We start from the raw sequence: 27,340 nt of genomic DNA on the forward strand, positions 1-27,340 counted from the left end.
GACGGGCATACATGCGAGAGCAAGTTTTCAAGACAGGCGTGTTCAGTGCTTAATCTGTTAAAAATACATGCCAGGGCCAAGCGATTTACTCAGAAGCCCACGGCCGGCGCTGCTGTGTGTCGGAGTTGCCGAATACCAAGGCTGATTCCCCCTCATGCCTCTTTAATCCACCACCAGACACTCCCTGCCCCTTTACCTCACTCTTATAGTTTCTTTTTCACCGGTGTTCTTTCTTCGTCACTGTTTTTCCGTCTTTCACTTCCTCCTTCTTTTTCATATTTTCCTCTCTTGCTCTGCGGTCAATAGCTGATGAAGAAAAACAAGTGCTGGTCTCCAAAAATGACTGTGGGAGGGCTCCATCTGCAAACACCGACTCAAATTAAGTACTCAGTGTATTCCTGGTTACCTGTGAAAGAACAAAAAAGGGAAAATCACATTTTAGCACAAAAAAAAACCATATCTCCACCCATTAAATTCCACCTAGGCCAGTTTCATTCACTTTATTGTCCGTACTGTAAACTGACGCCTCTCCCTGTAATGGGAACAGGTTGCAGAGTTCTTTGCAGTGGGCCACTGTGGTGATAGTTCTTTTATTGGCGGCTATCAATATTTCATAAGTCGGTGTTGAATACCCGGCTGCCCAGGTGACTGGATGCTAGGCCTGAATTATGCATCACCCAGCGAAACAAACGAAGAGACAGACTCTTACTAGTTTCATTCAGCAAGAGAGTCTTTGGGGAGACACTGAACCTGGAATAGATGGATGAACTACCAAGGATGTTGAGTCAGAGATACGAGGCTAGACCTCGCAAAGTCCGATTTAAGGTGTCCTCGGCCTACAGCGGGCGAGTGCTGAAGCAGGTCTACGAAGACGGCCAAGAGCTGGAGTCTCCAGAAGAAGACTACCCACACAGCTTCATCCACAAGTGCTTTGAGCCAGGCGACCAATTCTTCAGCAGCAGAGACATCTCAGACCCCAGCTTCTACCCCTCAGTCAGCCTCACGGCCAAGAGGATCAGCGTCTTCAGGCAAGGAAGCTCCTATAGCCTGGCCGGTGGGGCGTCACTCTTCAACGACTACCAAGGGAATGACCAGAAGGTATGTTAGCTCTGCCTCTCCTTGCACATATTTTGTGGCCATTTCTTTGAGTGATTGGACATGCTGGGACCATTAACCTGAAGAATGCCCTGTGCACTCAATAAAATAGGTATTTTTTAACCATGTAGTAATGAACCTGCGTCAGCGAACCAGTTCTAAATTTAAATGCGAATCACATGAACTTCCTTACCAGCAAAGCATCAGTGCAGTGTATGGTGTCTGTGTCAGATAAGGGTTATGGAGGCTATCCGGAACATTATGGAGGCTATCCGGAACAGCTCAGAACCAATTGTGTGCTTAAAACCTCGCGAGAATGTCTGCAGTTTGGGAACAAATCTGTACAGTTTGTCTTGAACACAAAATGACATTATGTTCCATGTCATTTATTTAGGAGACAAACAATTTCGTTAGTATTTAGATCCCTTTACATGCAAGGCTCAACTCTCCTATACTCCCTCCACCTTCACTTGAGATGCAAAGAAGTGGTTTGTGAGAGGGATGAACAGTGCTCTCAGTGGCATGAAAAGGATTGGGTGGGAGGTTGTCTTTAATGACAGGGGCCTAAGAACTAGGGCCCGTTTATAAGTGTTGATGTCTATCAAACAAAGGGAGTGGCATTGTACATGTGGTTTGCAGTTCAACACCTCACACATTCATAAATAAACTCTTCTTTACAAGGACAATAACTAGGATCAGTAGCACCGCCCTATTCTCGGCCAATAGGCGCAGAGCATTTGGGACTTTTGACAAATGCACTCAAATGATAACATTCTGTATTCGGGTACCGCCTTTGAAATCAGGCCTCCAGCACCGCCCATGTGAAAGCAGGACACGCCCATGTTAATGGGCACAGTAAATGACAGGTGTTGCTTTTACCCACCTCATTATCACTCATTTTTATCAAACTGAGACGAATGAAAGGCTGTGTTGTCCTCAATACCATTTAAAACTCTGCCCTTCACTTTGCCTACTAATGCCCACAGCAGGGACGTTAATGATCATGTCTGCTACCCACACCTATTAGCTGGTAATAAAGTTCAGCACCTTATGTCACCAGCTGAAGGGATGGCTAGGCAGCAAGTGTCAGCTTCTACCAGTGCTGCAGTGCACTGGGGGTGATCAGTAGTTGCAGGCTGGAATGCTGTAATGTTGCTCAGTGGGTTGTTTTTGAGACTCAGGTGTAACAATCAGATACCAAGTTCCAGTGATGGTAAGATAGCTCAGTTAGTTATGAACATGATGCAAAGATTTACATGTGAAGATACATGTCCAAAACCCTCCCGCACTAACTCAAGCTTTCGTTCTCCTGAGCATTGAGTTTGGTGTTAGTTAATTCCTCTTGTGAAGGGAAAAGAAACAAAGGTTTCTGTTGTGAGCTATGTGCATGGTCATTATTAGAATGGCTATTCACCTAGACCTACAGCAATCTCATATAGGGCCAGATGTATCATAAGAAAACTTGCTGCATTGTGTAAAAGGGTTAGGAGAGGAATGTGCCATATTTGCTAATATATGGCACATTCCTGCTCTCTGCCTGTGCTGGTGCTACCTAGCGCCAACTCAGGCACCCTTGCACCACGGTGCAAGGGTGCCCGCATTGCAGGCAGGATTGTTTTTGTGCAGGAAGAGACACCTTCCTATGCTAAAACAATCCTTAGAGGCGTTTTCCTCTTTCCTTGTTGCGCCTTCCCTGGGACGGCACAACAAGGAGAAATATAAATATTTCTCCTCATTACACCGCCGCTGGGAAGGTGTAGCATTTTGACACATTCCCAGGTTTACCAGTCATGGGTAAACATTCCCAGGTTTACCAGTCATGGTAAATCTGGGAATGCGCTAATATCCAAGGGTGGATGAGTGGGAACACCGACACTCCACCCAAGGAGCACCAGAGTATTGTACAGCAGCGACTTGCACTGCCTTGCGTTACGCCAGATTTACCAAGCATGGAGGGCCATGCCATGTAAGGTGGATTTGCATTGCTTGATAAATCTGACTTAAGACCATACGTGACGCAAAGGCACTGCAACACAATAATAAATCTGGCCCTTATTGTCGCTTCATGAAACAACCTGTCTTTCCTCCTGCCTTGAAGGTCAGCACAACCCTGGACGCGCCACCAAGATGAAGTTCTAAAGATTGAGAGGCAGGGTGATGCATAGGACATCTGTGCCACAATCCCCACCCTCCTCCTTATACTGCAGAACGACAAGATATCTAGATATCCAAAATACAATTTAGAAAGGGCTTAGAGTGATTGTCAGTAGGTGAGCGATTACACAGAGTGCTCCTGGCCACCTTCCTTTGCCGCACATGATAGGGAAACTCCTCATCTTCACTCTTCGGCCACTCTGAATTGTTTTTTGTTTTGGTCTTGGGCAGAAATGGAGGGCCTGATCGGGACCGGTTTCAAGGCTTGCTTATTTTTACTGCCATGGAAGAAACCAGCCCAAATGAAGCCCAGCGATTTAAACCCCAGCTCTTGAGCTAAGCTTGGAGACATAATGCATTATTTTAACAATGAACTCAAGACTCTCCTAAATCCAGTCTTGGATCACACCTCTCTAACCACTATCTGTAATACTCTAAAGCCATTGGATTTAAGAGTGAACAGCATACAATATACTCTTTGCAATCAGTAATGTCCTTCACAAGTTCAGTTTTCTGTCCTTGTGTAATTGTTATTGTTATTGTTATTTGGGTATTTATAAAGCGCAACATTCGCTCCGGAAGGAGCATCTTGGCGCTGAGCATGCGTATAGGGGATAAGCGGTGAAAAGATCTAGATGGCTGCTAGCACATAGGTATCTGATTGCTGATAGACCCAGGTCTTCAGTTGTTTCCTAAAGAGACATTCGGACTCAATCAGTCTAAGATTTACAGGTAAATTATTCCAAGCTCTTGCTGCTAGGACTGTGAACGTTTTTCCGCCCCTAGTTTTGTATTTATGCCTCGGGACCTTAGCAAGATTGGCCCCTGAGGATCGTAGACAACGTACAGGATCATAGCGGATAAAACGTTTAACAAGGTATTTGGGACCTATATTTTTCAAGGATTTAAAAACTGTGAGCAGGAGTTTGAAAAGAATTCTCTTATGCAGTGGCAACCAGTGTAGAGAATTTAATGCAGTTGAGGCTGAAGATTTCCTAGGGAGTTTTAACACTAACCGTGCCGCCGCGTGCTGTACACTTTGCAATTTCTTCAAAGTGGACTAATCTAAAGGCCTTCTACTAGACTTGTCAGTCACACACCTGGCAATGGAGGGCAACAATGTGTCTATAATGACATCACTGTCTGTGGTTTGTCCTTGTTTCCTCTGCAGCTTGATGTTCAAAATGGATAGTTCAGTGGGCCCAAGCAACTGCAGCTGGGTTGTAGCCAAGACCCAACAGCCATCCATCCAAAAGCGACCTGGAAGCCAAAACCACAAAAATAGTGTGCTACGGTCTGGCAAATGGAAAAATGAAGGAGTCCGATTTAGAGTTTGGTGGGGTGGCCCATCTGTCTGCCATATTTAAAGATCACCACTGGTGATGGCTGTTCCTCTGAAGGCACTGCAAGCTTGATGCATGCCGCGCACTAAGTTTTGTTTTTCAAAAACAAACTCAAAGTTTGCTAATGAAAATCAAAAACTAATGACCCCCACAACCTGAGTGGAGGTCATTTTTCTTTTTGTCTTTATGCTACAGCTGTTGATGGACATATAAAAGCTTAAACCATCTGCTCTAAATATGGTGGGCAGTGTGATATTCTGGCTATTACAGTCCCTACTCCGTCGGAGTAAGCTGTCTGACAGCAGAGTGGTCGGGGGCACTACTCTCAGAAACTTGATGGCCCACCCGGCTCACAATAGAGTATCTCAATGAACCAGTGGCATAACGCAGGCCCCACAGCCCCCGCAGTGCGAGGTGCCCCACAAGTTCCAGGGGGCTCCCTCAGCACAAAACTCTGCCGATAGAGCTCCTTAATGAGTCTGGAGGAGGCCCCTCCAGCAGCCGCGGTCTGTGCAGGTAACAACAGTGGGGTGGTGGGGCCGGCTGTGGGGGGGGGGGGGGTTCGAGGAACGATGCAGAGGGAAAGTTAGATAATTAATAAATTTTCCCTCTACATCATCCCTCGAAATCCCCCCCACCCGGCCCCTCCACCCCACCACTGTTACCTGCACGGACCGCGGCTGCCCTCCACGTGTCTTGCAGGGGGGCCCCCTCAAGTTTCGTTACACCGGTGCAATTAGCTTGATTATCATGAATACTGAGTCCTCCAAACTCAGGTATATCTAACAGTGGTCGCAATCGCAATTCAGGGAACTAGTGGTAATTCTAAACGATTCCACACCTTGCACATTGTGCTTATGTTCAACGGGAGACAGATATGTTCATTGCGATTAGAACAGAACTGGTGCCAGAAGGTACAGGAATATGAATCTTGAAACTCTTGCTCGCATTTTTCTGGTGTGGGAGTCAGAATATGGCCATGGTCACCAAATGGACTGTCTGATATTGTGGATAATGAGGCTCTTGGTTTAGGCTGGGTACAAATTGATTCCCCAACCACAATATCGTAAGAACAGCATGATATAGAACTTTGCTTCTCACAATTCTAAGTTATGGACAGCTGGGTCAATCCAATGGAACATGGCGCTAGGACAAAAGGGGATGAAACTTAAGGTTCCTCTAATGCTCAGTGATTGGTCAATAGAGGCCCACACAAGGTCAAGGGGGGGGTTCAGTGACCATATGTAGGTACCACTGCTATCAAACACATACGGTTATCCCAGATTCTCACATCCACCCAGTTAATCAGGTGCCCACAACATGAACTAAATGTGCAAGTGCAGACTCACCAGTAGGCCAAGCCATTGAGTGTCTCCCACACACAGTAAACCCTCCCACGATGCAGAAGTTGCAGAGATGTTTCAGATTCAATTCAGGCAACTGGAATTGCAGGCCCTTGGGCTCCTCCAGAGCAGGATCACTGCAAGAGGCTTCCTCCATTCAGACCGTAGTCCTCTGGAAATTGGTATGGGCCCTGAGGTCAGGGCCTGGTCTACATTAAATAGTACAGTGCCTCTTCTTCCAAGCCGGGCACAATGGCAGGAACTTTGCCTCTTGATCTATGATTGTTTGTATCCATTGTGGGGATCACCAACCCAAAGTTCTGGTGCAGATCCATCTTCCTCCTCTCAGCTGATGGCTTAGATATGCCAATACCAAACAATAATTCACCTCAAACCAGTTTCCACTACAGTAAATGACAAAAATACTGAGACATAATAAGAAGTCCTATTGTTAGATGCTCTTCTTTGCATAGGATATCTTGGATACAGATGCATTTGGGAGCTTGTTCTAGGATCAGAATGGAAGTCAGAATTGTTGCCTCTTGATGCCTAGAAATTCCACATATTATTTACGAATCTGAATGCCCTTCTTTATTTTTTCTTGGTCTTTCTCTTCATTGAATATTTTTAAGGAATAATAACAAAAGGACTATAAATGCAGCCTTAAATTGTATGTTTGTGCTATCTACACTAAATAGTTCATGTTTTAATTCCTTCCTAGAGACGCATTAAATAACCATATTTTAGTGTTTATTATATAGGCTTTGTAAAAAAATGATTGTAATTTTGTGAGCTGTGATGAGAATAAAATAAATCTGAATTTTGCTCCGCTCAGTAGTTGCTGTAAAACGGTTCAAAGTCAAGGTGAATTTAACGACAAGCTAGGAAGGAAACCGGCTCACTCACAGAAAGATAGGCTCAACAAAAAGGACTACCACCTTCAACTTTTCTGCGCTGGTTGGAAGAAAATGGACTGCTAAGTCTTTTTTTGCTGGACATATCAGAGGGCTAGGCTGCCCAGGCAGCCTAACCTGTTTCAATCACTGATGGTTTCAGATAGATCTTCAAGCATAGCAGGCTGTGGGTGTTTCTGCCCCAACCACACTCCCTTGAGCCCAAAGACCAGCAATAGGAATTCCAAAGAACAGTTTTATGCATATTGTCAATTCCTTAGACCAAAGCCATCATGAGGTGTTTAGTTCTATTCACCTACACCATCTACTCAACCAGCACAATGACTCCCAACACATACACTCAAGCACAGCCGCAGTGCTGAAACTCAGGGGGCGACCAGCACAATGACTCCCAACACATACACTCAAGCACAGCCGCAGTGCTGAAACTCAGGGGGCGACCAGCACAATGACTTCCAACACATACACTCAAGCACAGCCGCAGTGCTGAAACTCAGGGGGCGACCAGCACAATGACTCCCAACACATACACTCAAGCACAGCCGCAGTGCTGAAACTCAGGGCGCTCTAGTTATTGGAGACAAAGGATGTCCATTGTATACCACCAGACCCTTTCCAATGTGCCCTGTGAATAAAGACCTGTCCGATTGCAGCACAAATTAACCTCTGCCACCCGTCCTTTGCATGGTGAGGCATCTTCCTTTATAGGTTGCTGAATATGCAGCTTGCATGCACTCCCTGTCCAGCAAAGTCTTGTGCTTGTACATCTGTTCACATAGTGTGGGACTTTTGTTCCTGCACAGATCCATGCTATGATCATGCAGTGCTGGATTTAGATTACACTAGGGGGCATTCCCTGGGATTTGTCAGGCTAGTTGATTAGCATATGGGAGTCAAGTGAAGATAATTGTTATTCATTCAAATATTGCACAGCACTACTTACCCTACACATTTCTGTACAGACTTACTAATCAAATGGGAACGTGCCCCTCATGGTAACCAGATGTGCACTGCTGCCCGCAAGTACGCAAGATGCATGTAAAACTGGTATTTTGTTTGCCTCCAGAACACACAAAACCCTATGTGCAAGCTGAGGCCGGCCTGGCTCTAAGATGATGGGGCACCAAAAACGTAGTCTTTAGTGGACATTAGACTACCGTCTGTGTCAATTGGGACATGCACTGTGAGCAGTGGTGGCAGTATACCATTTTTTACTCCATAATGTTGGACAGGGCTTTTTACCTCCTCAAAGTTAGCATGAAAGGCCTCCAGATGTGTTCATGTAAAGATCCACTTGCACTTTATGTCCAGACCATGATCTGACATCCATGTATGTATGTCAAGTGCTTGTCTATGCATGCTGAATGACAGCAGGACTCAAAGGAAAACAATCAGGGCTGGGTGGACCTGGTTGGGTCGTACGATATCCTCTGTTTGCAGGAAACGTGGTGTACCAGTAAACCTAGTGTTGATGGCTTTGCCTGTTATAGCTTGGAAGCCATAGAATCGAGACATGGTAGAGCAAAGGGCGGTTTGCTTTTTCTGTTGTCCGTGGATTTATCACTCACAGTTGTTAAACATATAACTGTAGGAACACACTCACAAATTCTGTGGGTTAGAGAAAAGGACGGACACGAGGTGGTGTTATACATTTTTACAATAACATTTTTAATAATACCCGACATCTAGTTATTGAGGAACTAGAAAGGGCACTCATGAAGCTTGTTACCGAAGCAAAATGTTCTTTTAACTTCATCTGGTTAGGTGATTTTAATCTTACCATTTGTCCTTTGTCATTTTTTAGGGCTTGTGGAGTGTTAGACAATAGTGATAATTATATTTCACATTTTCCCCATAATGCATATGGTGACGCAATTAACAATCTCATGGCAACTTATGATTTAGAGCTACTGCAACCTGGGAAGGATGCAGATGGCCAACCTATTCCCACTTATACGAGAAGGAACTTTAATTCCCTCATTGATCATGTTATGGTGTCATCATTTATTGTGCCCAATTTTCAGACATCAGTAATACAGGACCCTACACTTAGTGATCATAATCGTATTGTAATGGTAACTGAGATATGGAAGTGTAGCAGACAACAGGTGACCAAAAGCCTGTGTAACGTTGAGCCGCATAGGCGAAATGGAACCCGGTTAAGATGGAAGGGGGAAAAATCGGCAGTTGTCATGGGCATGATCGTATCTAAATCCTTGGTTGAAATTGAAGGCATTCTGAATATGTATAGTACATCTACTGTCATCATGAATAACTTTATCAAAATCAATAAAACTATTGAGGGTGTCTTCACCACTAGTAGGATGGCCAAGTCCCATCAGGGAAAGGGTTGGTTCGATCATACATGTACCTCTATCTCAGCCCGACTGAAACAGGCCCTAGGAGCTAGGCCTAGGGATAAAACCCTAGTTGCCTATCTAAGATCTGAATATAAATTGGCATTGTTTAGAAGGAAGAAGGATTTACAACAAGAAGCGTGGGATAACCTATCGCAGGCGGCTGAAACTTCAGATAACTGCCTGTTCTGGTCCACGGTAAATTCTCCTTTTCTCAGGGATGATAAAGTACCATACCTTGTATCTAATGTTGGTAGCGAGGCCTGGATTTCAAGGAACAGGCCCTATTGATGTTGAACCAAGAATTTGGCCCATAGTCCCTCTAGACATTACTCTGTCAGAAGTTGAGAATAGTATTAAGTCTAGTAAGGGGGGGAAGGCGCAGGGCCCAGATGGAGTACCCATTGATGTTTATAAGACAGTACCACTGATGTGGGGACCCATACTCACCCTGGCACTGAATGCTGCCGTAACAACCCTGATTCCACCTACATGGGGAGATTCGATCATTGTCCCTATTTATAAGAAAGGGGACAAGGCGGTAGCTAGTAATTATCGTCCGATCAGTCTGCTTGACTCCTCAGTAAAAATTATGAGCAGAGTATTGTTATTTAGGCTGGAAGAGTGGGCGGAAGCAAATGAGATCCTGGCAAGCTCGCCATATGGGTTTAGAAAGGGACGTGGAACACTAGATCAATGCCTGAACTTAGACTTAATTATCGGAAAGTATACCAGGGCCAAGCCAGGCACATTATATCTTTGCTTTGCCGATCTAAGCAGCGCGTTTGACCTATTGGACCATTCCATCTTATGGCCAGTCCTGTTGGAACTTGGCGCACCAGAGGCTATCATTTTTTTCTTAGCAAGATTATATGATAGAATGCAAACATGTGTGCGTTTCGGGGTAGGAGGGGAGTGTACCCCAAATTTTGACGTAAAACGTGGGATAAGACAGGGCTGTGTCCTAGCCCCCTTTCTGTTTACTCTATTTATTAATGCGGTCGATTCGGTCCTGAAAACAGTTAAAGCAGATGCTCCCCAGATTGGTGGAACAGGCGTCCCAGTTCTGCTTTATGCGGACGATGCTGTGCTCCTGTCCTGGACCCCGATAGGTCTGCAGCGACTAATGGACCAGTTTTCAGACTTTATCAGTAAACGGAGGCTAGTCATTAATAAGAGTAAAACTCACACTATGGTTTGTGGTACTAGAGGTAAAAAAAATCATGCCTTTTTTATCGATGGGGTGAAAGTTCAGGACGTGGATAAATTCTGTTATTAGGGTGTTATCTTTTCTCATGATGGTAGTTGGTCCCATGATTTAATGAATGTTAGGTTCAAAATGAAGAAAAGTGCCTATGGTATTTTTAAATTTGCCACTAAGATCGGCGACAGAAGAATCAGTGACATGATCCAAATATATAATGCCAGAAGTGTTTCCATCGCATTATATGGGGCTGGGTTGTGGGGCCATACTAATGTTGACTCCTTGCAAAGGGAAGAAAACTGTTTTGTCAAAAAATTGCTTTGTGTCCCCACCTCAGCCTCCACTGATTTAATCCATAGAGAAGTTGGGGTCACCCACTTAAGTGACCTGATTTTGTTAAGGCCACTAATGGTATGGCGTGCAATCTGGACTAAGGAGGAGAGAGTTTTTAACCAGTCTGTCATTGAGGACTGCCTTAAACTGGGCTATTTTTCGAATATACCATGGCTCAACTATATTGTGGATAGCTTTGATACTATATTTGGACTCGATATAGCGGCAGATCCTGGTTCTACTGGCAACCTTTCAAAGTTAGATATGAAAATTATTTTCATGACGTATCGAGCCCAAAAACGTGCAGTTTTAAGCGGACGCCTCACTTCAGTTATTCTGTACAATAAATATATGCATAGTGATGGCTTCCAACTGTATTTGAGCCTGGTAACCAAACCTGCTCATAGGTTTGTTCTGACTAGACTCAGACTTGGGATGGCCCACGGGTTGGTGGCTTTTCCACAACTAAAGAAACAGCCAGTTGGACCGTGCCCATGTGATGGTCACTTGAAACAGAGCACCCTGCACTTTATGCTAATTTGCACTCTTTTCTTGAACATGAGGATTGTTTATCTAAAACCAATTTTTTAAAAATATGCGTTTTCTAATGTGGAGGATGCTATGAAATTGATTTATGAACTGAATTCTCCGGACAAATGTTTCTTTATTGCTACGTTTTTATGTAAGTCTATTCAGCTCAGGAAAAGCATGATTTTTTAATCTTTTATGTGTTTTGCTTATGTGCTTTTATGGTCATTGTTTCTTTGAATGCACCGAATAAAGCTTCATGAAATGAAATGAAAATGACAGCAGGACTCGATGTTGTTTGCAAATTTGGGAAGGCTGAAGCCAGCGGGGGGACCCAGTGAGATCCATTTTAGATCTCCCCTGGTTTGACATGCACAAAACGAAGGCTGTAATACAGCCTCCCAGGACAACGGACGTGTATTGCCTGCATTCCTAAGCTCGAGACTATAATCCTAGGCACTGATGTTTGGAGAGACTCAAGGCTACCTTTAGAAATTCTATGGTAACCTCTTTAGTAGGGGATTGTTTATTAGTCCTTCCAGAGCATTGCCGTTTGGTTATTGTTGGGGAATAGGGGTGAGCCAGTAGGTTCCGTTGTTAGAGAGATAGTAGTTTCTAGGCATGATTTGGTCCATTTGCCTTCGCTATCAGTGGCCCATGCAGGGAGGCTGATGACAGCCAGCTATCCGCAGAGCTTTACCATTATTGTGCTCATAATGTGGGTGCTCATGCTTGGATCCTGCCTCATCAGTACTTTCTGGGAGATCCATCACATACAGGGAATCTATAAGAACACAAAGTATGTGTCTGCACTGAACTCAGAAACTAAAGTATTAAAGGCACCCACACCTAACCTGTTCCTGTACTTTAGAGAGTGGATCCACATCCCCTGTCGGCAAATTGTGTTTAAAATTGGGACTCAAATGTTCCCACTTCAGTCCAGTTCCAGGCTCCTTCACTCAGTAATATCAGGGGTACTCTGCAGAGGTGCTGTGGTCCGGCACTCGTATCGCTGATAGTTAGTCTCAGTCTCACAGAGATGAGGGGACATCACCTCAAGATTATGCATCGCACTGGAGCCTGATACCTGGGAGCTTGCGCCTAGTGAGAGGCGAGATTCAGTGACTTGTCACTCCGGAGTTGTCTGCTCGAGAAGCAGAAGGCCAGCCACTGAGTCCAGAGAGGGGAGTGGCCAAGGTGTAGTTAACTGACATGGGATTGTGCCCGAAGTTGACCTAAGTGTGCCTCGGGGGTTGCCAGCCTCCCTAGGAGCCCAAGAACCTGCCATTCCCCAATGTGCCCACTTCAGCAACCGCCGCAAGAAAGACCAGGGGACACAGGCGGACTCTGCCTTTGCTGCCCGGAGGACCACAGCCCGGTGTCACAGACAAGAGGAAGGATCTCCTACCCAGGAGTGGCGGATCTGCCCGCTCGGTGTGCCTTCACCCATGCCGCTGCAGCTTCCCTTGGACCAGGAAGAAGGAAAACTGAACAGTGATGTCTTGTGTCCTAAAAAAAGTTCCCCTTTGGCAGCAGGTCCATCACCACTCCCTCCCACACATACACTGCACATGCGAAATCAGGGCAACATTGAAAGTGACCAGTACCTTCTATTTACTAATGGTTTGCATAACCTGCTCTGCATTCCTGCTGGTAGACTCTGGAGTGATATTGCAGCACAGAAGTCTCTTGCCATCTTCCTCCTCCCTTCCTTTCTGCTGGTGGAGATCCGCCTGAAATGCCCAATGGAGGAGATGTCACTGTATGGAATATGATTGCAATTATGAAGGAATGGATCCCACATTCCAACTGCAGCATTCACAGCAACACACACTGAATGGAGAAGCGACAGGATCTCGACCTCCCAGCTGGAGGGTGTGCAGTCGCAGTTGTCCTGCTGCAGTTTGAGAGGCCCTGTGCCCTCAAGTTGCCTATCGAGATTCTGGATTGGCAATATGCTGTTGGCCACAGGCCTTCATAGAGCTACACCGGTACACATCTTCCACTCTGAATGGACCCCGCAAAAGGTTTACTGGCTCCTGGTTGCAAACTCTTATTGCTTTCTCCTCCTCAAGGTGACTGCCAGCAGTGAAATCCGATTCCCAAGGGAGACAAGCCTCTAAATAGATCGAGGTACAGGTTCCCATTGTCAGAGTCTTCTGGAGAAACACAGTGATGTCAGGAGATCACCTGATTTCCGGATCAGTTGCCTTGCCCCATTTCCTTCTCCAGTAGTTTCTTGAGGAGGCCTATCCTAGCTCTGTTTCTCTGCCACTGCAAAGGCTCATGTATGTGTTTCTTCAGCCTGTGGAGTGGGAAGAGGACGGCTTCCTTTGAGGACAGTGACCAAAGCTGCACCAGCTCACTCCGATATGTGGGTTGTCCTCTGGGCTACTCCATGCCTTTCCATTTTGAGAAGGAGGGTAGATCTGGCCTCCCATCCAGATCTTTGAATGGTGTGTCTGGCATAATGAGCCGGACATCAACCAGCCCTGTCCTCCTGACTCAGCAATGGTCGATGGTCAAAACCCCACTGTGCTTTGTGTGCAGCCTACAAGTGGAATATTTACTTGAGCAGGAAGGAATCAGAGGTTCAAAGAGTGAGGCAAGGAGATAGAGCTGGGAAGCTAGAGACCCTTGCTCCACTGGAAAGGTAAGGTACAAATGATCCTAAGTTACTCTGGGCAGGGGCTCACCCTGGCACCACTCATCAGATCAGGGCCGGCTCTAGGGCAGTGCGACTGGTGCGACCGCACCGGGCTCCTGCTTCGGTGGGATGTCGTATTTGGAAGTATTCTTGGGTTTTAAAAGCAACTGCTGCCGCATTCCTGTCCTCCAGAAATGTACAGGTACAAATATAAATGTCAAGATAACTCTGGTGATTAATGTGCTTCTTAGAGAGAGATCGGAAGTTTGTCTTTTGGAAGTTTTGACTTGTGGTAAGGTAGCGCAGAGGGTTAATGTGCCTGCTGCAAAGAACGTGCACCATTCAGATCACAAAGCGTATATAATACAAATAGGTCAGTGGGTTACTGTTTTTATCCGGAGAGATCCTTTTGTGATTTGCAGTTTATAAATTATTATCCTACCATAAAACAATGAGCTATTAACTGTTACCAAAGAGCTGCATAAAAACTGCAAAGCATAGATTAGAACGTCATGATCTTATCCCGTCTTTCATTATCCTAATGTTGGAAAAACAGGTTCATTTGGATAGAAATCAATTCTGATTATTAAAAAGAACCCCCCAACCATGGTGTTAAGTTTTAAATTAAGAGTTTGAGCTTCTCCAGGTCAAGGTCTGTTAAACTATACTGTCTACCAGAATGGATGACCTGACACCTTTACCATGTAGTATTTCCTATACACTAATCTACACACCTATGATTGATTGTCTCTGTGTAGTGTGTGTGATGTAAAGTGCTCTGAAACCCTACACTAGTATAAGTGGCAACGGCGCTATAAAATGAATTAAACACATCTGAGAGAGAGTGGTTATGGAGACTTGAGGGGCACTGTTGAAGGGTGGCAGTGACGGAATCCGGAATGGAGGTGGTTATTGGGGGGCACCAACAAACATTGTTGCACAGGGCACCACCAACACTAAAGCCGGCCCTGCATCAGATGAAGTGCTCACGGACAGATGCCATTAAGAGAAATTTGAAACAGGTTGAAGGTTCACCATGTACAGAGTCCCAGTGGTCTTTGTACCACATAGAACACAGAGACCCAAAGTTGACCCTCGGGAAGTAAAAGAAGCTTCTCAACTCTACCTTTTATCCTTTTTCTTTGCATTCTGCAGTTTGAAAATCCGCTTTTTTCCATGGGTAGACTGGGATGCCACCTGCATCGCAGGTTACCTGAGGCTGCAGTCCACTTTTATAACTCATAATATACAGCTCTCCATAGGTGCCCCTGTGAACACTACTGTGCCCGCATGGTATGTCAACAAAGCTAGAGAATTTCAGTCCAAATGATCCATGATTTATTTCTGAAGTCATAGTTGACTTTTCCTAGCTGACTGTCCTTTAAACGATCGCCAGTAACTTAGTTGTGTCCACTGGCAGTCCACTGAAGAAGCAGGCATGGACTATGGACTGTATTGTACGAATGAGTAGCGCAGAAGATCCATTGTTCACCTAGAAATATTATCCACAAGTTTGCTTTGGCAAAGCTTGAAATCTTTACTCCTGCTCATAATGTATTACCTCACTTCTGCACTTCTGAGGACGTTGGTCATTAGCTTGATGGGGCGATGAGGGTGGGTGGTGACCACATGCAATGATGCAGCTTGGAATCAGCAGATGACCAGCCCTGGAGGCTCTGATGCAGCTACTGCTGCATGGTGCAGTACAAAATCCCTCCCTCCGTCACAGACCAAAGATCTCACAAACATACACTTATCCATACATTCGCTGGTGGGGCCCATAACACCCTCATTCACTCACCATCAATCTGTGTTTCTCGAGAGGCGATTATCTTCCAAACGCTGACATGAAAGGAATTACCTCTTAACCCTAATGAGCAACAAATCTACACAACCTTCTGATACTCATTAGGCCCTGAACTTCACACTTAGTATTCCTCTCATAAATCGGGATGGATCAGTTAGTTGCAGGTTTAGGTTGACTTCCAATTCTCTAATTTACCTTTAAATTAATACAATTTCAATGAATAAACAACCCAACTCATACTGTAGTTAATCAAATCAATTCAATCTTTATCTAATTAATGCAAATTAAATCATTCATTTATTCAAGTCGCCAATCGTCATATTTACCTATTCTGGCTAATTGTCGTCCTCGAAGTCAAATCCGGTAGTCTCGCAAATCTATGCCCATCAAATTTAGTAATTTCAGTTCATCAGGAGTTTGGGCATTAATTTAGTCCATCAAAGATTCAGGGAAACAGCTGTCCTGCAGCGTCACCCTCCTCTCCGTCAGCATAACGTCAGGAAATCGAGAAAGCCAAAAACAAACCAGCACCAACCTCTCTATTCTACCATAATTTATAGTAAAATCATTGACAAAATGTAACAAATAATGGTTTCCAGCTCCTCTGATTGGACAATCGAAGATCGTCTGACAGGGTTCTCACGAAATAATGTCTCTTAGATCATCAGTCTTGCTTGTTCCGGTTTTAAGAGGCGTCTTATTGTTCTTTTTGAAAAGCTGGCTTGCTTCCCAGGGCGACCTTGGTGGGTACAGTCTGGTTAGGGTCATGACGAGGCCACTGTAGCTGGCGTTAGCGCAGGCGCACTTCACCCAAAACCTCGTGTAGCGTCGACAGTCAAGTTAGGTACCGGAGGCAGCCATTTTGTGGCAGGCCCAAATGGTCAACTGAAGCAAAAGAAACACAAAACGCAATTAATACATAGAAATAACTAATAAAATGTTATTCCCTCGCTAATACCCATATGTGTATGTATTTATCTAGCAATAAGCAACACTCAAGCGGTTTATACTTACTGAATAAAGCACAAATACATCACAAAAGCGACATATATCATGCAATATTCTAATTGTCTATCATTAGTATGCGTACATAATTTAGTTTACAAATTAATAAAGTCATGCAAAGCAATCCCACGTGTATTTCAGTTATTAATAAGATTGATTATTAATTTCCACTTCAATCCATTAGTTCGATTATAATTGAGTAATTAATTTAATTAGCATAAACATGCAAAAATGGGGAGGGTATACAACATTTTTGCATTACCCGCTCCAGCAATCCCCCCTTTGGTGATTTTATCACCATACCAACCAAAAATTTTGTTCTGTCTTTTACGGAATCTTAAATGTTTTCTTGCTCTTAATCATAATTCAGTCTCACCCACATCTCCTTTTTTTGCTGATTCATACATACTTTCCTTCCACTCCTCCAATTCTATCTCCTCAAATTCTCTTTCTTGTTTCTTGTCTTTTCTTCTTAATTTTTCGCTTTTTACTCTTTTCTTATTTTTATTATTTTCACAGCAAATACAACCTAATCTTATCACTAATATTATAAAAATCACACATGTTAATGGAAACAATATTTTACCTATAAATGTACTACCAAGCTTTACTAGTAAATCTTTAATAGCAGCAATTATCTTTCCGATCTTTTCCCAAACACCTTCAACCTCCACTGGTACAATTTCATCATGCAATTCAGTAATATTCCTAATATAAATTTTCAGATCTTTACTTTCGTCAGGAATGTAAGTACAACAATGTTGAACTTTCAGCATTCCACAGACTCCACCCTCTTTTGCCAATAATATATCAGGGGCAAGTCGATTTTGCATTACCATAGCACGCATGGCAACCATTTCAGTGTCTACCAATAAAAATCCTCCAGCGGTGCTTGTTGACAAGTGATCCACTACTGTTGAAAGTCTTCTAATTTTTTTTGCATTCAGAGATAGTCCCACTGCTGGTATCAATGCTCCAAAAATGTCACCTACAATTTCTGTCCAAGATTCTCTCTTACTACGTACTAAATGATTACTTAAACTATTTACACCATCTTCTCCTCTATCCATATGAAAACTTTTCGGAAGAACCAGGCCTACGTAACATGTGCCATACCAATGGTCTGGCAAACGATAATATGTCCTGTTTCCACAAATAAAATATAATCCAGGAAAGACTGGATCTTTTCCGCCTTTAAATCCCCATCCACCCATGATTTGATATGTATCATGGCACTCACTATTACCTAGAAAGTAATTATCATACACAGTTTGATTCCTTTGAATACAAAATTTCCCTTTCTGAGGCCAATCTAAAGCTATAGTTGGACTAGCTTCTCCTTTCAAGTGTTTTTCTCTTTCTACATCCCAGACTGTTTTCTCCACTTTCCCTTCTGCTGCCTTTCTTTGCATTTTCAGTCTGCTTTCTTCAACCATGTCTAAGAATGTCCTTTCCTCTTTCTTCAAACTGCTCGTTAAATTGTTTCTAAAAATATATTCTAATGTTAGTTCTTCAGTTTCTAAGAAAAATACCCTAGCAGGTTTTACCTTGTTTAGTTTGTTAAAGGCAGGCACTTGCGCAAAAATGTTATCTACATCTGAAAAATAATATTCTAATTTTCCTGTTTGATAAAATAAACTAGCTATTACTCTACATGTTATTCCATACATTGCTGGGAGGTGATGATAAGTCACTCCTTCAGAAACAGAGGCAGGTAACTGCATGCATACGTAGCAGTCCCTTACATCCATTGTCTTTACATATTCATACAATAATTTTGAAAACACATTATTAGAAAAATCTGTTATTGACCTGTCTTTATGTAAATAATTGTTATCTATTCTAGTTGGAACTACCTTTTGAATCTTCCCTATATTAGTTTTGTTCTCACTATGTCCTTCTAATGTATCTATAGTGACTTTAAAAGAAATAAGAAGAGCAAGGATGCTCCATAAAAGCATTAATAATCCTGTACAACAACAACACATTTTACACCATCTTTTCATGAATGTACATCTACCTTTGCTACTATCTATGTTAGCCATCTTTGTTAAAAATGGACCGTGTCTTTTGACTTAGCCTCTTTCACTTCACAACTAATTTTCTAACCTAAGGCTCAAACACCTCTTTGGTTCTACCAGTATCTATCTTTTGACTTAATTTCTTATTTTCTTCATCAACAGCTTCCTTGATCTATTCAGTTTGGCATCTCATCGTTCTTCACTTTCCTCTCGTCATCCAAATACAAAATTTCCTGAACGTCCGTTTCTTCTTCTCCAATGTTGGACAAGAGAACTCTCAGGATTTCCGATTCTTCCTCTTCTTCAACCACTTTCAGTACAGCCTCCTCTGGATTTCCTTGACTATCTGCCTCTTCTCCCTTTTCAGGCAGAGCCACGTACGTCCATTCCGGTGACTTATACTTCTGGTTAGGTTTCCTTGTTCTTTTACTTTCTTTATTCTCAGTTGTTTCGTCTTCTTTTGATTTTTCTTGACTTGTTACTTCATTCACCTGTTCAGTTCTTGGTGAATTCACTCGTGTCAGTCGATATCTCAATTTCTTTATTTTATTGGGCCAAATGTCATCCTTTGCAACTCTTTTTACTTTACTTCCTTTGTCGTTCTTTTCATTCCTCCAAGCTCTCTTTCTTAGAACTCGACCTTCAGGTATTTCATTTTCACTCTCTTCAGACTCTGTCTCAACTTGCTTTGTCTTTTCAACAATTTCCTCTTCCACCACTTGTTTTGTTTTCCATACTTCTGTCCCTCCTCAGGTCTCCCACATGCAATCTTCCTGCTGGCTACTTGTCCCTTCACCTAACTGGATGTTGCAGTTCCCTACACCTCCTCGGGGGTCTTCCGCAGAAATCTGTCCCTCTCTCTCTGTACCTGTCCCTTGTTCACTTTAATTTGTTATTTCCGGTGGAATTTCTCTCAGTCTCTCATCTGGTACTTCCTTTTCATGAATTTCTTTTATTGTTTCTTCAGTATTTTTCCCTCTTTTCTTTCTGTGTTCTTTTCTAGAACGTTGCGTTTCTTGTTCGTTTCCAGAATCACTGGATTCAGAAATCTGCAATCTTCTTCTCAGAGAGCTACTTCTGGGAACTAAAGTTAGACTTGGTTCTGTTTCCCCCCTTTCAGAGTTTTCTCGTGTTTTTACTCTTCATCATCTGACTCAGTAATTGATTCTGATTCATCAAAATATTATTTTTCTGTGATATCCACTGGATTTGGAATTCTCAATGTGTGACTTGCATGGATCCAGTTTTTCAGACCAGCACACTTCACAGCTGTTGTCGTGGTCGGAATGACTTGTCTTGGCTTTCCCCACCTTGGAACTAAACAATTTCTTCTTCTGTGGACCTTTATCCTTACCCAGTCACCTGGGCTCAGATCATGGGCTTGCTTCTTTTCAAGGGTGGTGGCATCCGCTCCAACCTGATGAAACACAGAATGAACTGCGCCAGCCAGGCTTTTACAGTATTCCAACACCATGTCATCAGTTATAGTCATCCGCTTGTTGACTGGTATAAATACGTGTCTCATGGCTCGTCCCATGATTATTTCATGAGGACTTAATCCTGTAGTTCTGTCTGGAATTGATCTAATAGTCATGAGTACCAGAGACAAGACATCAGGCCATTTCACACCTGTGGGTAAACACATTTTCCCTATTCTATTTTTGATAGTACCATTCATCTGTTCAACCACACCAGAAGCCTCTGGTCGGTAGGCACAATGTAGTTTCTGTTGTACATTCAATGCTTCACAAATTAATTTTACAATCTCATTATGAAAATGTCCTCCTCGGTCTGATTCAATTGTCACTGGGAACCAAAACCTAGGGATGAACTCTCTCTGCAGTAGCTTGGCTACTGTCATCCCATCGTTTCTCCTTGTTGGGAATGCTTCCACCCACCTAGAGAAAAGGCAGACCACAACCAAAACATACCTCAGTCTGTTACAGGGAGGCATCTCAATGAAATCTACTTGCATTCTGGTGAAAGGCACTCCTTCTCGACCTATTGTTCCTAGACTCACTACTGTCTTTCTCCCAGGATTGTATTGCTGACATATTAGGCATCTTTAACAAAGACTTTCTGCTACAAGTCTAAATTTTGCATTGTACCAGGTCTGCTTAAATGACCTGATCATGGCGTCTCTCCCTATGTGTCCCTGGCAATGATACATCCGTGCCATGGTAGACATCATGCTATCAGGCATAACTGGTCTTCCATCTCGATAGACCCACACATGATCCTTCTCTCTTGGGGCACATCCTGCTTTTACCCACCGTTTCATTTCCTTCTTGCAACTGTCTTACCTCTTCCCAAGTTCCTACAATGTTAGTAAACATCAATGAGCAAGAAGACATTTCTCTTTCCTTAGCCCGATTGACCGAATTCTGATTACGTAAACAATACTGTGCCATGTCATTGGCATATCTGTTTCCTGTGGCAATATAATCACCACCTTGACTATGAGCAGCACATTTTACAACAGCCAATTGTCTAGGCAGCTGTATCGCCTCAAGCAATTTTCCAACCACTTCAGCATTCTTAATAGGAGTTCCACTCGAGGTTAGGAAACCTCTTTGTAGCCATAGTTGGCCAAAGTCGTGGACAACTCTAAAGCCATACTGGCTGTCAGTTATAACAGTCACTCTCACACTTTTCCCAATCTTGCATGCTCTAGTCAAAGCCACAAGCTCTGCTACTTGAGCCGATTTTACTCCTTTCAGACAGGATGCTTCTATGACTGCTGCGACTGTGCACACTGCATACACTGCACTCAGCACTCCTTCATCTGTTCTCAAACATGACCCATCAACAAACATCACAAAATCACTTTCTGGCAAAGGTACATCTTTTATATCTGGTCGTGGTTTTGTACAAAAATCATGTACATCCAAACAATCATGATCTGCTTCATCTCTTACTTCCAAATTCTCAGCATCAGGCAACAATGTTGCGGGATTTACATTCAAACATCTTGCAAGACTCACATTAGTTGCGCCTAATATGACCTTTTCATAATTAGTCAGCCGACTGTGTGTCATGTACTGAGTATGACTCCTTGTTAACAGGATCGCTACATCATGAGGTACAAACACTTTCAATGGATATCCCATCACAATTCATTCACTCTGCTCCAAACTTCGGCAAGTTGCAGCTATCGCTTTCAAACATCCAGGTAAAGCTACAGCTACTGGATCAAGCATTGATGAAAAATATGCAATTGGTCTCCTCAATTTTCCATGCTTCTGTATTAACACAGAAAGTGCACATCCATTTCTCTCACTGCAATTCAACTCAAATTCTTTCTCATATGCAGGTGCTTCACACAAACCATCTCTCAATTTTCTAAATGCTGCCAATTCCTCCTTGTTCAACTCAATGGGATCTCTCACATCACTTCTCGTCAGTCGTACCAAAGGTTTTGCAATCAAAGAAAAATTGCTGATCCACTGACAACAGTATCCAACCATTCCCAAGAACATTCTCACCTCTCTTTCAGTCATGGGAGCTCTCATTCCTTTTATAATTCTGATTCTGTCTATTGTTATTTTTCTTAGTCCTTTCTCAATGTTATGTCCTAAGTACTGTACTTCCTTTTTGCAAAACTGTAACTTTGATGGTGACACTTTAAGTCCTCCAATGATTTAGCAAGGCTATCGTGTCTACCTCACAAGCTTCACGTGTTTTTGACGCCACCAAAAGGTCGTTAATGTATTGAACTAACACTGAATTCTCAGGCATTTCTAGACTCTCCAAAGACTTCTTCAATAACTGATTAAATATTGAGGGGCTTTCTGTATACCCCTGTGGGATTCAACACCATGCCAAAATACGCTCTCGCCAAAACGAAATGCAAAAATGGACTGACTGTCGTGGTGCAATGGAATGGAAAAGAAAGCATGACACAGATCACTCACTGTATACCATTCTGCATCATGGGGAATCTGATATAGGATCACTGATGGATTCGGTACAATGGGGCAACATGATACCACAATTTTATTCACCTTTCTCAGATCTTGCACTATCCTGAATTTCCCATTAGGCTTTTTCAGTCCCATTAATGGTGAATTACATGGACTACTCATTATTACTTCAAAATTCCTTGCCTGATCATTTTCTCTGTTACAGGAGTTACTACTTCAATTATCTCAGGTGTCAATTTATATTGCGGGACATTTGGGTATGTTACTCCTTCCTTTACTGTTATTTTTATTGGATCTACATTTCTCATTAGTCCTACATCTTCTCCAGTGAAATCCCAAACTTCCGCTTTTAATTCTTTAGGTAATTCATAAGGGTTGAATACAGCATATGTTTCAGTAACCTCATTTTCTCTGTTAGCTATGGTCATCTTATACAGTACATCATCATCCGGTGTTTCAAAAGCTATTCCATCCGGAGTACAGAATATAGTGCAATTCATTTTGCACAACAGGTCCCTACCTAATAAATTCACAGGACTGGTGTCACACACCACAAAGCGGTGCATTTCTGAAAATTTCCCTATGCTAACTTTCACTGGTTCTGTAAGGTACGTTTTAATCTGTCTGTTGGACACACCAACTACTTGGATCGTTTCATCCGAGAGAGGAAGATTCTTAATATCAGCTGATCTAACAGTTGATCGAGTACCACCAGTATCCACTAGGAATGTATATTTTCATCATTAACCTTCCCATCTACAAATGATCCTGTCTGGTCTACTTCTAGAGTTGCACCAAGTACGCACTCTCCTTCCTCCCTTCGGCATCGTCAATAGCTTTCTTCTGAGTCACTTTCATCGCGTTGCAGCCAATACTGCGAAACAGCGCTAGCGCGTGGCAGCTTATTTACCTGTTCTTCATTGTAGAATCCCGATTCACTACTATACTTCTGTGAGTTTCTGCTCTGTGGAAAAGGCGGTTTTGGCACCTGATTCTGTGGGGTAACAACTTGCTGCTGTTGCTGCAGTTGACCACTCACCTCATGCTGCACCTGTGGGTTCAATGATGGATTTTCATTATTAGTACTTGGGGGAAATTTACACTCGGATTTCCAATGCCCTATCCTACCGCAATTATGACACGGAAATTTCTTTTTAGCTTCCTCAATATTCCCTTTATTTTTACCAGGATTAAATTTCGGCTTTGACCCTGCTTGTTCGACTAATTGTGCTTCTTGTCTCTCGGCTACTTTTACCTGCGCCCACATTGCCTTCTCTTATAACTTTCGCTGTTTTGCTTCAATTTCATCACTGAAATAATTAGCATGTCTCAATACTTCGTCTATTTTCTTGTTTTGCCAATCTACCGTATGCTGTTTAATCATTTCACCAATTTCTGGACGTAAACCATATACAAATCTGTATACAAAATGACTCAAATCCTTTTCACTCAGATTCTCATCTCCACTAAACTGCTTAAAAGCTAGTATTAGCCTCTCATAATATGCATGTACTGACTCTTTACTTTATTGATGTGTTCGATCAATTTTTACCCAATCTGTCTCTTTAGGGGGCACTTGGTTTTTCAAAAATACCATAACCTGTTCATATTTCTTCATTACCTCGGGGTCTGGAGCTCCTGTTTTAGGATCCCTAGGATATTCCTGAGTTGGCCAATTTATCATGAGCTTGCACTCTGTCCATCAATCTGCTGGTACAATTATGTCAAATAGACTATTCAAATAAATCCATAGCACTTTAGTCAATTTTACAAATCTGTCTACCTGCCTGTACCACTCGACGGGCTTCTCGCGCAGTCGAGGGAAATCATTCGTAAAAGACAAAATATCCTGCCTCGTCCATGGGACATGTACATATCCTCCTCCTGGAATCTCTCTCATAGGGCATTCTGTCACTACCTTTTCCTTTTCTCTTACAGGAAATGCTGAAAATGTCTTATCTGAGGCATCATCACGTTTTCTATACCACCTGCTTCTCCATTTATCCACATCTCCCCATTTTCTCAATAAAATAATTATGTCCTTAATCTGACCTATTCGTCCTGTGGTGTTCATGTTTTCAATATCTTTTTCAGTGAAATCTACTCAATATGGTTTCTGCAAGGCTTTTACCTTTTCAATATCAATACCCATCTCATTTGCCACTTCTTCTAACCTTTCATGTAAGTTTTTCGCTCTCCAGGTCACACTTTTGCACAAAAATAGTAATTCTTCATCCTGATAAGTTTTCAATTTTTCTGTTGGGATAGTCCCTACTATTAATTATTCCAATACCATTCATAACTTAGCCACATCAATTGATTGGGATTCTTTGTCTTTTCTCTCCAAGCTTCTTAACCATTCACTTAACTCATCTGTTGATGGTCCTACTGGCTTCTCTACATTTCCTTGTCCAAAATCTTTTTGTGTTTCTGACATTGTCTCTATCATTGTCATACGTCTCTCTGCACAGTTCTGACCTACAAACGGGTTATTTAAAAAATTCGGTTCAACTATACTCATAGTCTGTCTCCATGGATTCTCATTCTGACTCACTCTTGGTTGTTCAACCGGTTTATTACTTTTATAAGGGACTGTTAAACAATGCTCACTGTCTTTTTGTTTGTCAAAAATAGGCATTACTGGACCTATCGTTACTGGAACAGTTACTGCTTCTAGATTCTTAGTCAATTCTCTTATTTTCTCTGTTAATTCTAGGGTCGTTTTTGCTAATTCTTCAGAATTCTCTCCATCTGTTTTCTCTTCCGACCTCTTTTCTATCTCTCTAATGGCATTGTTTTTACGCAAACTTTGGAACTCTGGTTCCGATTTTATAATTCGTACTGTTTCTTTCATTGGGGCACTTGAAGTTAATATTTCTGGTTCTGGTCGATACGGTGGTGGATTCTTATAGAACATAGCATCAAGAACATCATCCCCAGACTCATTCACTCCATACCCTCTCGATTCCACATTATGTCTCTTTTCTACACACTTTCGTCCTTCATTCTCTCCAACAGTTCTTACAGGGAATACACCCTCAGTCATACTCGCATCCCGCCATCTTCTCATTCGATCATTATGCGTTTCATGTCCGTATGGTTTACCAAACAGGTACCTATATCCTCTACCATTTCTTTGTCTCTCTCGTTCATGCATTTCGTCTTCCCATTCCGTCAAAGCCTCAAACTGTGTCGGTCTAGGTCTTGGTTCCAAATTCATCATTTTCTCTCTCAAATTTCTCAAAACTGCCAAATTAAATGAACCATGTTCTGGAAAAGCGAATGCTCCGTCCTCTTTTGTATATCTCACCCAATTGTCTAACCAAATACAAGTATGATACCCATATTTCGCAATCATAAAGGATGCGGGGGTTTTCGGTGGATGAAGTAACCGTCCTTCCCTAGTTTTGACCGGTTTGTCCTTCTTAAACCGCTTCTTGATTCTTCCAAACCATGACTTTTTGTCCTTTTCTGGTGGATCGTAATACATTTTCTTGTCTTTCGTGTATCACTAATCTCTCTTTACAACTGTCCCGTTATTCTATCCAAACACAACGCACCAATTCAGAGCGTCTACGTCACTGTCACAATCCTCAAATCCCAGCGCGACTCATGCTAACGCACCAATAAGGAGCGTCTACGTCACCCTGTATTTCTCCACTCCTAGCGCGGCGTACACTAACGCACCAATCCGGAGCGTTTCACAGTTCTGACCGAATGTCCAATCCCAGCGCGGTCGTTCTGCCATCAGCAGCCGCTGCGGCAGCTCTTGCTCCTGTCTACCCCTCCTTTACAAATCTGCTCAGTACGTTTTTTGTTTCAATTTCTACACTTCTGTTAGTAACAACATAGAAACGTCTCCATTGTCCGCTTCGCTAACCAAAGAACAGCAAAAGACCTTTCTCACGAGAATTCCGTCTTTCCCGAGAGCAGCGCTTACCTCTGGCCTACCACGGAATCGTTACTTCCGTTGATAAAGTAGCACATCCCTCTACTTCACCCTTCTAACAAGCATTAGCTAATTGTTTCTCTAGTATTTAAGACACATAGTTGGAGACCCAATGCTCCTGAGAAATAAACCCAGAGTTTCGCAATTAACCCAAATGCTATTTCATTCACGCACTTTCACACTAGAAAATGTAGTACATTCATACAGAATCCTGTCTTTCCCGAGAACAGCGAACAGTCTGTCCTACTACAGAATTATGACATACGTTAACAAAGCAGCGCTTCTCTCTACTTTGTCCTTCTAACAAGCTTAGAGAGTACCTATTACCTTTCCAGTGATAAGCGTTATCGGAATGCCAGTTGGATCCCTGGTACTTAAGACCAGAACTTCACAGGTAACATTCGCTATCATACACTCTTCTCTCACACTATAAATGTCTCTAATGGCAACACACTACGATGCTACCGTATCGAACCCAGACAATGCGTCATGCAACTTCAATCGTTACACGTTTTCCCTGTGTACCTACAGGGCAAGAACAATTCCGTCTTTCCCGAGAGCAGCGCTTACCTCTGCTCTACTGCGGAACTGTTACAAACTTCCGACTTCCTACATCCCAGAAGCCGTGCTAACGACATAGAACTCGACGCAACTTAACATAGAATGTTAGTACATAAATCAACACCAATCAATAATCAATAATCAATAAGCAATGTA

General features: G+C 42.8%; 1 protein-coding gene across 1 annotated transcript in view; it reads left to right on the forward strand.

The window, feature by feature from the left end:
- The first annotated feature begins 740 nt into the window (after window positions 1-740).
- GRXCR2 (glutaredoxin and cysteine rich domain containing 2) overlaps window positions 741-27,340 on the forward strand; it is a 74,388-nt gene continuing 47,788 nt past the window's right edge. Inside the window, exon 1 of the mRNA XM_085614488.1 lies at window positions 741-1,098. Within this exon, the coding sequence (XP_085470614.1) occupies window positions 760-1,098 (339 nt within the window). The 5' untranslated portion in view covers window positions 741-759. The remainder of the gene's footprint in view (window positions 1,099-27,340) is intronic.

This window comes from Triturus cristatus, chromosome 7 (genome assembly GCF_964204655.1).
Source record: "Triturus cristatus chromosome 7, aTriCri1.1, whole genome shotgun sequence".
Classification (NCBI taxonomy): Eukaryota; Metazoa; Chordata; class Amphibia; order Caudata; family Salamandridae; genus Triturus; species Triturus cristatus.